At 33.7% G+C, this 12,822-nt stretch overlaps 3 protein-coding genes and 1 long non-coding RNA gene across 4 annotated transcripts in view; 2 read left to right on the plus strand and 2 right to left on the minus strand.

The window, feature by feature from the left end:
* LOC128874111 (opioid-binding protein/cell adhesion molecule homolog) overlaps nt 1–4,012 on the minus strand; it is a 99,751-nt gene extending 95,739 nt beyond the window's left edge. The window contains exon 1 of the mRNA XM_054118453.1: nt 3,719–4,012. Within this exon, the coding sequence (XP_053974428.1) occupies nt 3,719–3,770 (52 nt within the window). The 5' untranslated portion in view covers nt 3,771–4,012. The remainder of the gene's footprint in view (nt 1–3,718) is intronic.
* Nucleotides 4,013–6,151: 2,139 nt separating this feature from the next.
* On the plus strand, nt 6,152–8,543 carry LOC128874114 (uncharacterized). Its single transcript, XM_054118458.1, has 4 exons — nt 6,152–6,998; nt 7,627–7,796; nt 7,884–8,021; nt 8,094–8,543. The coding sequence occupies exons 1-4, from the start codon at nt 6,911–6,913 to the stop codon at nt 8,355–8,357; spliced, it is 660 nt and encodes a 219-aa protein (XP_053974433.1). The 5' UTR covers nt 6,152–6,910; the 3' UTR covers nt 8,358–8,543.
* LOC128874115 (uncharacterized) lies at nt 7,147–9,224 on the minus strand. Its single transcript, XR_008456575.1, has 2 exons — nt 8,730–9,224; nt 7,147–7,235 (listed from the first exon to the last, which is right to left on the minus strand). It is a non-coding gene; the product is annotated as an uncharacterized LOC128874115 (long non-coding RNA).
* A 98-nt stretch (nt 9,225–9,322) lies between these two features.
* Nucleotides 9,323–12,669, plus strand: LOC128874112 (enhancer of mRNA-decapping protein 3). The gene is made up of 6 exons (XM_054118454.1): nt 9,323–9,997; nt 10,193–10,359; nt 10,445–10,695; nt 10,774–10,922; nt 11,008–11,268; nt 11,329–12,669. The coding sequence occupies exons 2-6, from the start codon at nt 10,202–10,204 to the stop codon at nt 11,920–11,922; spliced, it is 1,413 nt and encodes a 470-aa protein (XP_053974429.1). The 5' UTR covers nt 9,323–9,997; nt 10,193–10,201; the 3' UTR covers nt 11,923–12,669.
* Nucleotides 12,670–12,822: the final 153 nt, after the last annotated feature.

Here is a 12,822-nt window from a genome sequence, read left to right on the forward strand (position 1 = left end):
GTCACTTTATTATTTCAAATAATACGGTTATATTATTATTTGAAACAAATTCAAACGATGCAGGTACTTTATTATTTGGAATAGATTCAAATAATACATTACTCCATTATTTGAAGTACATTCAAATAATACGATTATTTTATTATTTGAAACACATTTAAATTATACAGTAATTCCATTATTTAGAGTGCAATCAAATAATACGATTATTTTATTATCTGAAGTGAAACGGAGCAATGAAGTTCTTTAATAATTTGAACTAACAATGAAATTAGAATCTAATCGACGCAATCTCTTTTTGAATATCATCGTCAAGAAATGAAATTGATCGCTAACTTCTTCTACGTCTACATCTACTATAAAATACGCCACTTTTAAAATATCCATCAAGTACCCGTTTATGCATTCCCAAATGAAGTAAAAATACAGTAACATAAAAAGAGAATATCATCCAGAAAATTAACAAACACGTAGTTCAACAAATGCGAAGTTGCACAGCTCCAAAAATTCTGAATATCAACAAAACTACTCGTTACCAACCCGAATCGTTGGCTACGTTTATTTTATAGATGGCCCTCACATTCGATATCTCGAGATCGCAACGGAATGATTTGTTCGGCACAGTATTACCACCTCAGAGGTATCGGGTTTCTTTCCCCTGTAAAATTTGGCACATTCCCTCGCGTTGTTCGCGAGTGATGTGCCATTAAAGCGAACGATGTGGCCCGTATGTAAACTCGATTTCTCGCGCGTAGAACGAATGCCGATCGAACGTTAAACGCGTACGTTTAAACATGCACAGGAATGCAGTTTACGCGGAATGTTAATGAAACAATTAACTAACGTTACGTTGCGAGGCTAGGGCTGGTGCCGATGAATTCAGTGCGACAAATCTCGTAGACCTCTTGGAGAAGTGAAACGCGCGAATGTTACTTCGCTCGGGTTTATACGGTTCGATTGGATCTACGTGTCATCAGCGCGGATGTTCAAGCCGTGAATGAAGGTTCATTAGTCGAGGAAAAATACGATTCCGAACGATCGTTGCTGTATGATACTCGGACGTGTGTTTCATACAAGAATATTTACTCTGTAATAGTTTCAAGAATTTTTTCTCAGTGACTATCACGTGTGACTTCTATAGGAATTCTTTAAAATTTTGGTTGAATTTGATTTGCTGAAAACTTGAATACATTAAATAATCGCTATGGTTGTTGGTGATACTTTCTAGGATTTGGACAGCATTTTAAGTAAATCGAAATAACTGTGATGTGACGTCATTATTGAATGTAAAATTTCAAAAATGTTGTATTTTAGAATGTAATAGAATATAACAAATATAAAGTTATTGGAATTCGCATTTCTGATCATTTCCAAAAATTTTAGTTCGCAAAGTAAGGACGAGCCCCAAATGCCTAGCCAAGTGAAATATTCGTTTCGAACAATTATCGGTGTGCAATCTATGATAAGCTGTTGGAATGTTTCAAGAATTTACAATTGAGTATGGCAAGCATTCGCCGATTAGAAAGGTCGTACTTGAGTTCTTAGTCAACTGAAGAATTCATTTCGAATGAGACTATCAGTCCGTGATCTATCTCGCTGATTTATCGCATTTTTATTTAACGTCTTTATTGCACCGTGAAACAAAGCAAGATATAAAAAGAAGACTCGTAAGACTGTTTTACAATCTACTCCTAAACTCGTGTAGCCAACTCAAAAATACGAGTCAAAATAACTAATGGCGTAGTTGCTATTGCAAGTAGGTAAAACTCTAGTAATCGGCATACTTACTACGATAAGACTAATATGTCGTGAAATATCAATACGTTATCTGGCACGAAAAATTGTAATTATACACACTGCCCGAAGAACCAATAATATAAATAGTTTTCGCACAAATGACTCAGAATGTGACTCACGAGCAACGTCACCTTTGAAATATAACATTTACAGAGAAATAATAAATAACCATCGTCGAGTAAACCGCGACGAAATACATTCAAGGAGGCTCTACAGTTACGCTGTAAGTCAATATAGAGTTACTATTGTCGCTTGATTCGCGCAGTGAATCTGGCATAGTATTTAGAATATTACAATGGTTCGCAATTTGATATCAAAATAAAAAAAAAAAAATTATGTTAAACATTGATTTTTAGTCGTTATTATATCTGTTATATTTATATTGTATCATAAAGTAATATAAATTAATTATTTTCAGACAAACTACAGTACTGTTTGTATTTGAACGCGTGTTTTCTAACCTCTCGTACAGCGTGCCAGATCTCTCGTACTATGTCAATAGCAGAAGACAAAACGCATTATCCTAGTATTCTTTAATTTATTATTAATACTACGAGTACCCTCGGAGTATTTTGTAAATCGATACATGTTCTTTAGATATATTTCTACTACGCATAAAATTTTCGATCCAATCTCGCCGTCAATTACTTTGTAGCACGTAATTGAGTGTGTTGAAAACGCATTCTCCCATAAGAGTTCGCGTTAAAAAGTGAGAAATTGAAACATTTATTTCTTAGCTTTTAGGTACCCTAGCCTTCCCAAAAATTTGTATGGGTGTTTCTGGGATAAAATCCAACCCGTACGCAAATTTTTATAATTTTCTTGGCGTTATTTCTATTTGCACTAGAGCCTCCTTAACAAAAACAAACATACCGTTAGATTGGAGCGCGATTCAAGGAATGGCTTCGTGGCGGTAATTAAAATTACACGCAATTATAAGGTTATCGGACAATGGATGTGCCACTGGCTGGTATAGCGTACGAGGAAGAGTAATTACGCTTTTTTAAGACCCGGTAATTGTTCCTTCCGCAACAACGATTACGACTTGCTCGTAGATGCAACTGCCCACAATGGTAACCATTGTTGCAATTGCTTATACGGAGCGAACGGTGAGGTAACTGTTAGTTATTCGTGATGCATGCGAAATTATCGCGTGAGTAGATTCGAGATCCTGAGACCTTAAAGTTTCCTAGCACGATCCTCGAGCACCCACGCTAACGCCGCGCGCTCTACTCCGAAAGCGTTATATTCTAAATATAATTTGCTAATTGAATCTTCGAATAGACATCGCGAGAATGCACCGCGCACAACAGAAGACGCTTGGGGTACAAACCCAGGAATCTTATAAATGTTCCCTCGGTCGATGAATTCGTTGATTTTTATGTACTCCGATCGACGCTTCGAACTCGCTCCGAGGGAATATTCACGCATTCCTATTCGCGAATGTTTCGCAGAAACCGAGTCCTTTTACGAAACTGTACTTGTTCTGCTGTTCTATGAATGGAACGCTCAATTTGGAGTACGAAAGTTAGAAAATGTAATAGGGCACGTTAAAAGTACCTCGAAATCACGAACGACCACCCAGTGATTGTCAATTTTGAAATCCAAGAGAAAGAAACTTTTATGGGAAAAATCCTACAAAATATCATATGGAATGTAATACACCTATTTAATCAACCCGGTAACAAGAAGTTTCAAACGAAGCTCAACTACAATTTAAAGGTTGACTTATCGCACCACTTAAAAAAAAAAAGTTTGTTTTCTACACTTGCTTAATAATCCCCCCCCCCCCCCCAAAAAAAAAAAATCAACGAAAACCCATTTGGAGCCGCTTTCTACGTGAGTGTATTTGAAGTTACGTTCCGTTTCAAGGTAAGCTCGCCCTTGATATTCTTAATAAAACAGATAAAAAAGTACTCACCATGAACGGCGAAAAGTATCACCATTAGACCAACGAATCGTAAGGGCAGCATATTGGTTCGTCTTTGTTTAAAAAGCACTGTCAACAACTGGCACAATTGGCACTACTATCGTGGTTCGGGCTTCGAACTTGCTCTCGTCGACTCGACTAACGTGCGTCTGTACACGACTGGACGGTATTACGCGGCTCGCGACGACTGATAGTTGAACGGAATTAAGAACCGAACGTATCCACCGATACGAGGTGGATACCGAATACAAACTGAGTACGAACGCGCGTGGTATCCGAAGAGCGGCGGCGGAATCGCGCCCCCGGCTTTTTACGGGGACCTGCGCCGACCGGTTGCGCACTAGACAGAGAGGCAAACTCGACACGCGCCTACCCTTCTATACGAATAAACGTACACGCCTACGATCTTTGAATGTGTACGGTACCATCAAACTGGTACGAACGCGCGCCTGTACGAAAGCGAGTGTATGTTCCATGGCGCAATATCGGCTCGCCACGAATTTCTATCCGTCGGTCAAGAAAATACAACCTTTGCCTATTTTTCAATAATCCACTAATGCTCAGATTTCTAATCGCGGAATACGCTTTACTTTTTCTGCTTAAAGGGGGTATCCTGAATTAGGAGGTTTTACCCTTTAAATTCTAACGGTTAGTAAATAAAGTCCTACCCCGAATTTATCGAACACGTTTCGTTTAATATTGCTTGCATAGACACATCACCAAGCAAAAATGATGGACGGATGGTCAATGTGAATCACTTTTGTAATTATTACTCAAGTGTAGAAAACAAATTTTTTTTTTCTTTTAAGTGATGTGACACGTTAACCTCTAAATTGTATTTGAGCTTTCATTAGCACGAAAACCGAGAGATTCTAGAAATCGCGACCACAGAATAATACAAAATAAACCGCCTTCTACGAAAATGAAGAAATCGGTATTTCTACGTGTAAACGTCACTCTACTCAGATATCGTACCAACGTTGCAAATAGATGGAATAAGAATTTGCAAAGACAGGCAAAAGTACGACAACTTTCAATTTTGGCGCCACCTACAAACTCGCATTACGAATTACAAACAGGGCCGGCGTGACCTTTTACGGGGCCGAGTTCAAAAGTTTTGCGGGGCCTGAATTCACATTCGAATCCTACACTTGAATTTTACAACGAGGAATTATTTATTTACAAATGCTATATATTTTTTATAAGATGAATATTAAACAATAATAACTTTGATGATTTTTGTCACTCCTTTCAATTTAATCATCGCTACAAAAAAAATGTCTTGCATCTCAGCAAAAATTGCTTCCATTTGTTGATGCTATCATCAGTCTGTAAATAGTTAATCAAAATCGGTACCTTTTAATTCAGTAATTTTCGTAAACCGCGGGGCCTTTTAAAACGCGAGGCTTTGCGCCGGCCCTGATTACAAAACTAGTGAAATCTGAATTTTTACGTATAAAGCGATATCTATTGAAAATTTCATTACGTAACAATATTACGACAATTGCCTTTTATTTATTAACTTTTATTACTTGCTCATTCTTTTTTCTTGTTAAAGTACCCCAAATAAGTATTGCTCCCATATAAAGTCGGCCCTGCACGGGTGCACGCGCGCGCACAAGAACAGTAAGTACATTTGCACGTTACTTTCGTTGACCGCCAACCTCTTTCGATTCATACATTCACTTTGTCATTATGCATAAATCGAATCGGAGGGGAACATTCGCTACTCTGCATACCTTTATCTTTATGCTACTTAAAAACTGTTTCACGGTATCAACATTTCCGAGGAAAGAATGTCGATTTATGCTAAAATTAATTTTTCTAGATAACATTCATATTGGGGTAAATATAGGTTGTCACTCGACGTGATTAATTTACTAAGAAAAAACGATGTTTTAATTGCGGTTAAAAATAGTCACCGACTACGTTGTATGACTTATCAACCAAATGACTCATACCTGTGCAAAAAGTCCCAATGATGTCACTTGAAAAGTAATATTCTATGAATATTCCGTATTTGCAGAAATATACATATATATTTTTTCTAATACTAAATGTTTGAATCAATTTTGTTCATTATTAATTATTAACTAATTAGGATATGCTTCTTTCTATTTGTAAAATAAGAAATTCATAATTTCTGCTATAAGGAACAAATACAATTGTAAGTAAAATATAAGCCAAGTGAAATTTCAGCGAAGGTAATATTTGTCAATTTGCATGTTAAACTGCTGATAGCACGTATCAACAAATATTTGAAATTTATATCCGCCAGGTGAACGGCAGCCTTACGCATTTCATTTCCCTTTCTACGATAACAAACGAAACCCTTGTTTTGCATCACATAGTTTATCTCTTTGAATATATCAGTCAAACTCGTCTAACCATAAATTTCTGTTACAATTTTTATTTAACAGCTCGTATTACTCGATGAAAACATATATTAGTCAATTATACAATACGATATACGTTAAATAATATTAGGTACTTGCCGACGCTGTGGCGAAACAAGTTCTTTTTGCTAACTTCAAACTCATTCCTTTCGATGTATAATAAATATAAAGTCTTGAAATATTGTAATTCGTCCATTACACGTTCAAACTTATTACAAATCATTATATCCACTAAAAAGATTATTTCACAAACAAGTTATCTTCCAAACTGTAATAATTATATGTAAACGACAATAACCACCTAACTTAACAGTGTCGCCACCTAGCGGAAGAGACGTGAAACCGCATCGCAGTGAATTTATTAATTACATGCGATGCGAGTTGCCAAGTGTATAAAAAAAAGAAACTTTGTCACTAATAGTAAGAAAATATTTCCGAGCAAATTATTGATACGTTCGCGCAAATAGAATAAGTCGAATAAAAGGAACCGCGGTCATTTTCCGGTATAACTGGATCGACAGATTTTCATTGGAGAAGGCTCGCATCCCATTGGTCGGTTTTGAAACGACCACGAGTCCCGCTGTGAAATCCGGATGCGTTAGGGAACGCAATGGGACAAAGGACGCTGTCGTACGCAGGCAGATAGACGCCATGTTCATTTGTCAACGGACGTCAAGGTGTGATCATCGGAGGGAACAGAGATTGCCTTCGATGAAGTATAAAGGTTATCAAGTGTTCGCATGAAATTACCGTACAAGTTCGCGTGTATTTAATACCGTTTAACGATATGGCGTCCACGGAATCACGGAAACGTAAACTGGAAGAGTACGAAATGCAGCTGTTTGGCTTTCATTCAAGAGCCGTGTACGCTACTAGTAAGGCGCCGCCGATTTTTTGATTTTCGGTTGAATGCTTTTCAGATATTACGACACGCTCGCTATGAGAAATTGTATATTCCGATCGTTGGACGGGTGTACTCTGGTATCATGTGGATTTGGTCATGACTAGAGTCACACTCGTCCATTGCTTGGAGTACTTTCACCGGGACCTTGCGGACGAAGTCAATCACAAAGGCTAACGCTTCTTCTTCTCTTCTCTCCTCTCCTCTCACGCTACAAATTGAAACAGCAAACAAATAAAAATTGACCTTATACCGATATATGTATCCAGTTCTAATTGCATCTTTCTTTCGTCTCGTGTTCTTTTTTTTTTTCTTTTATCCAAGAACTCGAGTGAATTATGAAATATATTCGAATAAATACAAGTGATATTTCCAGGAGGTAGTTGGGAACTTGTTTTTGCTGTACGAACGATTTATTTGCTACTTTCTCGTATTTCTGTGTAAAAATAAAGATTTCAATAACAGAATATAGATACTTTTGTTATTTTTCAAATAATGGAGTACTAATAAAGTATTAATAAATATATGATTCTTATATTACTGTTTTTGTATCTATGCTATAAAACATTGTAAAAATATTTTCCTTCTTTCTTTTTTTGTAGTGAAAAATATTATATCTAACAGAATTCATAAAACTACTAACAAGATGTGTGACACTATTAGGAAAACATGTAAACTAAATTCTGAAAGTTTAGAAATACTAGAGTTAAATGAAAAGCAATTGGAAAGAACATATTGTAAAAGAGCAAAATCATGTTTAAAGAGCATAGAGGTAATTAATATGAAAGTACAAACACATTTTTGTTTTAATGTATAGGCATACAAATTAAAACTGATATTTCTTCGTGATGTTATTTAGAATGCTGTAAATAAATACATTGCTGTGCCAAGTAATGTCTTGTTAGAAGAGGACAAACATCAAAGGATACAATATAGCAAAACAGAATTTGAAAATATGAAACAAAGCTTGGAAGACTTACAACAAAGAGCAAAAAGAGTATGTATTTGGAGGTTGCTTGTTTTAAAGGTCAATTGGTTTATCGAACTTAAATTTATATATACATTACAGGTAACTACTTTTAATGCAATATTGAAAGAAGAATTACAAATTTTAGAGGAGTTTCCAATATCTGAGGACAGTATAAATAAAAGGCATAAGACAATCGAAAATGGACTTAAATGTTCAGATGTAAATAAAAAAATGTATCAGGTAGTAGAAGATTACAAAGTACTTTCTACGAGTCTATTTGGTGCAATATCAATCACAGATAAATTAAAGTATAATGCAATAGATAATCTTAAGTGCAAAGACATAGATTTAAATAATTTATAAATTAATTTATAATTTTTTCTAACATAAGATGCAGTGTTGTAGTTCAAAGTGTTACTTTGAACATTAACATGTAAATATATATACGGTAACATTCTATGAATGTAAAATACTATTCGTACATTGTGTATTTTTATTAAATAAGCTTTATACAATAGACAAACAAATACATTATTATATATAACTGAATGTAATCACATTCTATATAAATTTTCATAAAATCCTTTTTATAAGCCAAAGCACATGCAATATTAAATATAAAAATTGATCTAACAATGAAATAAAATAAAAAATTCACAACACTTGAACAAACACATAAATGCAATATGAATATGATAATTAGTTTTATGCTGAAGGATGAATTATCTTATTTACCTTGTACATACTTCTACCAGATATTCGTTCCCATTTACCACAGAATCATAATTCGAAACTTACAGGCAATTTTTAAGTCTGTAGGAATTATAATTAATAGCTTATTAAACCAGTACTTTCGAAATTTCGAAATAGTACAAAATATTCTAACCTAACAGAAAAAATTCAAATTAACGAACTATTTTGAAAAACTTTTTTTTATCCCTGTAAAAATGTCCTCCAAAAATTGCCATTTGAAACGTGAAAGATAAACACAGACAAATTCAAATAAGAAATTGAATTGAACTTGATAAGAAACCAATGAAAGTGACTAGAAACTAATAGACATCGTAATAGATTATCTTTCATTATTCGTTGGTAATGATTTTCATAGTACGCATGAAAACATTTATATATAATTGAACAAAAGTAAATAAAACAATTGGGAATTCTGGAAAATTTAATAATTATACGATTAATCTCCCGGTAACTAGTTTCACTTCCATCCGTAAGGTCACTTACACGATCCCCTCCTCCAGAGGCAAACAAAGATAGTAGGGATACAGCTAACAACCGAGGACCTCGACAAAGAACCAAACTTATGTTTACTCTTTTCTTAATTATTTGTATACATCTTAACATTTTATACAAATAATGCATAAGTTGATCTACAACGATTTAATCGATACCACTAACAGAACTACAAAATGCCATATTATACAAAAATTAGTACATTGTTAAGTTTGAAAATCATTAATTATCAAACTTTCATTAAATATATTCTATTAAATGTTCTTATTGGCGGTTAACAGAAAATCAAATACAAAAAACAAGAACCAATGGCTTTTGTGTCTTGTGTTTATCGAGAAGTAAACCCTGATCTAGCTTCGTATTTCTGTATCTTTATATACAGCTACAAGTTTTGTATACATTTTTATTTTATTTATAACAATATCGTTAATATATAATTGATTGTAATAAAGATTTGAAAGACTGTGGTATTTTCTTTTAGGGATAAATCGATATTATGAAAGATACGCCAGTAGCATGAAGTTTCGCCTCTTTTCCGTGCAGCGTGTTGTGTAGTCCTTTGTAAATCGTGCGCGGTTAGAGTAGAGATGAAAATGAGTGAAAATTTTGTATTCGTTATCGCAGATTAATGAATGTATCGTTACACGTTTTATGTTTTCCAAATTTCGGAATAACCACAAAATTTTTAAATACTTGCGACATTCTTAACCAAAACACTCGATCGTGTTTAGAAATCGTACTTAATCGTCTACATTTTGGTTCGTATAATTTCGTTTTTCTCGATAAGTAATGATTATGAATAACACTCAATTTATCTTTTCTGTGTGATATACACGATTAATTTGATAACACATGGTCGAAAAAAATATTCGAGTATAATATTAGTTTCAGTCAAGATGTAAGCAACCAATGTATTGATACTTTTTATTCATAAATTTAACATGCACAAATAGGTAATCAAGATGTCAGAACAATTTGTGGGCTGTACAGTTTCTGTTAAGTGTATTGAAGAAATTGGAACTTATCAGGGTCAGATAGTTGATTTAAATAAGGATTATGTTACGCTTGCAAAAGCTTTTTGTAATGGAGTGCCTCATTCTTCTTCTGTAGTTGTTTTAAGGTAATGTAATTATCTTAATATATGTGTAATTAATAATGTTATTGAATTAAATGTGTTTAAAAGAAATATGTTTTATCCCTTTTAGTACAAAAGATATATTAACTGTTGAATTTATATCGATTAACGAGACAGAGTCAGCTGCAAGCGACAGTACTCCAGCACAGAATAAAGTAACTGTAAAGAGACCTATTGCTAAAAAAGCTGGAAGATCTTTTTCAGAAAGTGTACCATCTTCTACTCAAACTACATCCTCTCAAACCCAATTTGTTATTAAGAAACCAGATGTAAACACTCAATCTCTTATAGAACAACCATCGAATGGAAGAGTTCCATTAGGTATAAAAAACAAAATCAACATCACTTTTATATCATATAAATATCATATATTTTTTACTTCAAATGTTTTTATTTTAGCTGAATCTGCTAATAAACCAATACAGAAACGATTAAGTCATAGACAGAGAGCTTTGGAACGAGATGAAAACACATTTGGTACTCCAGTTGACCAGTATTTAAATCAAGACTTCGATTTTGAGAAGAATTTAGCATTATTTAATAAAGAGGTATGTACTTAAAATATACATATAATGAGTTTCTGAGTTTTGATATAGATTTATAGATACATAATTTTGGTTGTACTTATTGTAGGCTGTGTGGGAAGAAATAAATGCTTTGAAGCCTGATATTGTCAGACAATCAGAGAATAACTGGGGTACTACTGCAATATACCGACATGATGAAAATATTATTGTTTCTGAACCCACAGTTTTCAGACAAATAACAGTACCCTTTGCTGGTGAACAAGAATATAAAACAGACAATGGCTTAATAATTCCTAGCATAACCCTTAACCTTCATCGTCAATTAATAGGCGCGGCGGATCGGCTTGGAATCAGTTGGGAACGTAGAGTATGTACAATGCATTTAGAAATAAAAGAATATAATTTTCACATTTGAAATTTTATTTAGGTGGAACTTCTTGGCCGTGCTGGCGCTGAAATTATTTTGCAACTGTTAGGAGGAAGTCATCGACTTAATCCAAATAATGAACACCAATGGCCGACAGTTGTTGCGCTATGCGGACCTCACCGTTCTGGTGCTGCAGGTGTCAATTGTGCTCGTCAGTTAACTAGTCACGGCGTTAAAACTATAGTGTTTGTAGAAAATTCTGAAGATGTATTCCTTTTACAAGAATTATCTTTATATAAACTAACAGGAAATAAGGTAGAAACTAAAGTTAAGAATTTACCGTTTACGTTGGATTTGATACTCCTAGCACTTTGTGATGAAAATTCCCCAGAAGTTATTACCCCGATAGCAAAGTGGGTAAATAGTAACAGAGCACCTATTTTAGCTATTGAACCACCAGCCGCAGGTACACCCGGTATAGATAGTAAATTTAGTTTACTAGGTGGATTGCCATTGTCTCATAGTGTTCACAATGGCAGATTATATTTATGCAATCTTGCATTGCCAAACAAAGTATATGCAGATGTTGGTATAACATACAGGTCTCCTTTTGGACCCAAATTTGTCATTCCTTTGCATCCTAATATTTTTTAGCATATTTATATAGACGATACTTCTAATAGAATATTTTAGTTCAATGTAATTTTAATCTTACGTCTTGCATCTACAAAATTATGCTTATGTTGAAAACTTATTTTCGAAATTTGTTTAAATAAAAAAAAAAAGTGATGTTACATTTAATATTACGTGTACGATCTATGCAAGAATGTAGCAAGGGACAAATTTATGCGTAAAACTAAATGCTTTAAAACAGATTAAATAATTTCGAAAGATTAAAAATGATCGCGATACAATACTATGTATAGAAATATCTGATCCACTTAAATGGGTGTACTGTTTGCTATTCCAATATGCGTATAATATTTCTTTATCAAATATTATAACCAGATAAAAGGAACTGTGTAAATATGAAACGTGTCCCATTTTTATCTATAATTAGAAATATTTAATATTGGTGATATGATGAAATAAATCAACTAAATTCAAATAAAACCGATATGAGAAGGTCACCTATTAAATAATAGAAATGAAGTTTACGTTACTTTGAATTTTGAATATTCATGTTCTGTGAGAATGAAGACCAATATGTTTTTCATAACTTATCTTGTGATATATTGACGTAAAAGATTCGTAATGTACTTATTTATAAATTATCCACTAAAAGTAGTATAGAATTTGCATTCATTGTTATCGTATAACTTACTATTACGGACGCAAAACGTAAACAAAAATTTATTACATTGTTTAGAGCATAAAATAAATCATGGTAGTTATAGTTTTTTTACCTATTTTTATGTATAGAGTATAATCTTGGCTTGAATTTCTCAACCCTTTTAACTACTGTTTATCGTTAACATTTTGAATTAAAAAAATATTTGCGCTAGTACTCGGAATGTATTATAGATTTAATCACATGTTTTATTATTTTTCATG

This window comes from Hylaeus volcanicus, chromosome 3 (assembly GCF_026283585.1).
Source record: "Hylaeus volcanicus isolate JK05 chromosome 3, UHH_iyHylVolc1.0_haploid, whole genome shotgun sequence".
In the NCBI taxonomy this organism is placed as follows: Eukaryota; Metazoa; Arthropoda; class Insecta; order Hymenoptera; family Colletidae; genus Hylaeus; species Hylaeus volcanicus.

Excerpts from the sequence above, each read along its gene's own strand:
- LOC128874112 (XM_054118454.1), top strand. The coding sequence starts at position 10,202 with ATGTCAGAACAATTTGTGGGCTGTACAGTTTCTGTTAAGTGTATTGAA. Across the intron at positions 10,360-10,444 it reads TCTTCTGTAGTTGTTTTAAG|TACAAAAGATATATTAACTG; the intron begins GTAATGTAATTA and ends TATCCCTTTTAG. Across the intron at positions 11,269-11,328 it reads GAATCAGTTGGGAACGTAGA|GTGGAACTTCTTGGCCGTGC; the intron begins GTATGTACAATG and ends AATTTTATTTAG.
- LOC128874114 (XM_054118458.1), top strand. The coding sequence starts at position 6,911 with ATGGCGTCCACGGAATCACGGAAACGTAAACTGGAAGAGTACGAAATG. Across the intron at positions 6,999-7,626 it reads AAGAGCCGTGTACGCTACTA|TGAAAAATATTATATCTAAC; the intron begins GTAAGGCGCCGC and ends CTTTTTTTGTAG. Across the intron at positions 8,022-8,093 it reads TACAACAAAGAGCAAAAAGA|GTAACTACTTTTAATGCAAT; the intron begins GTATGTATTTGG and ends TATACATTACAG.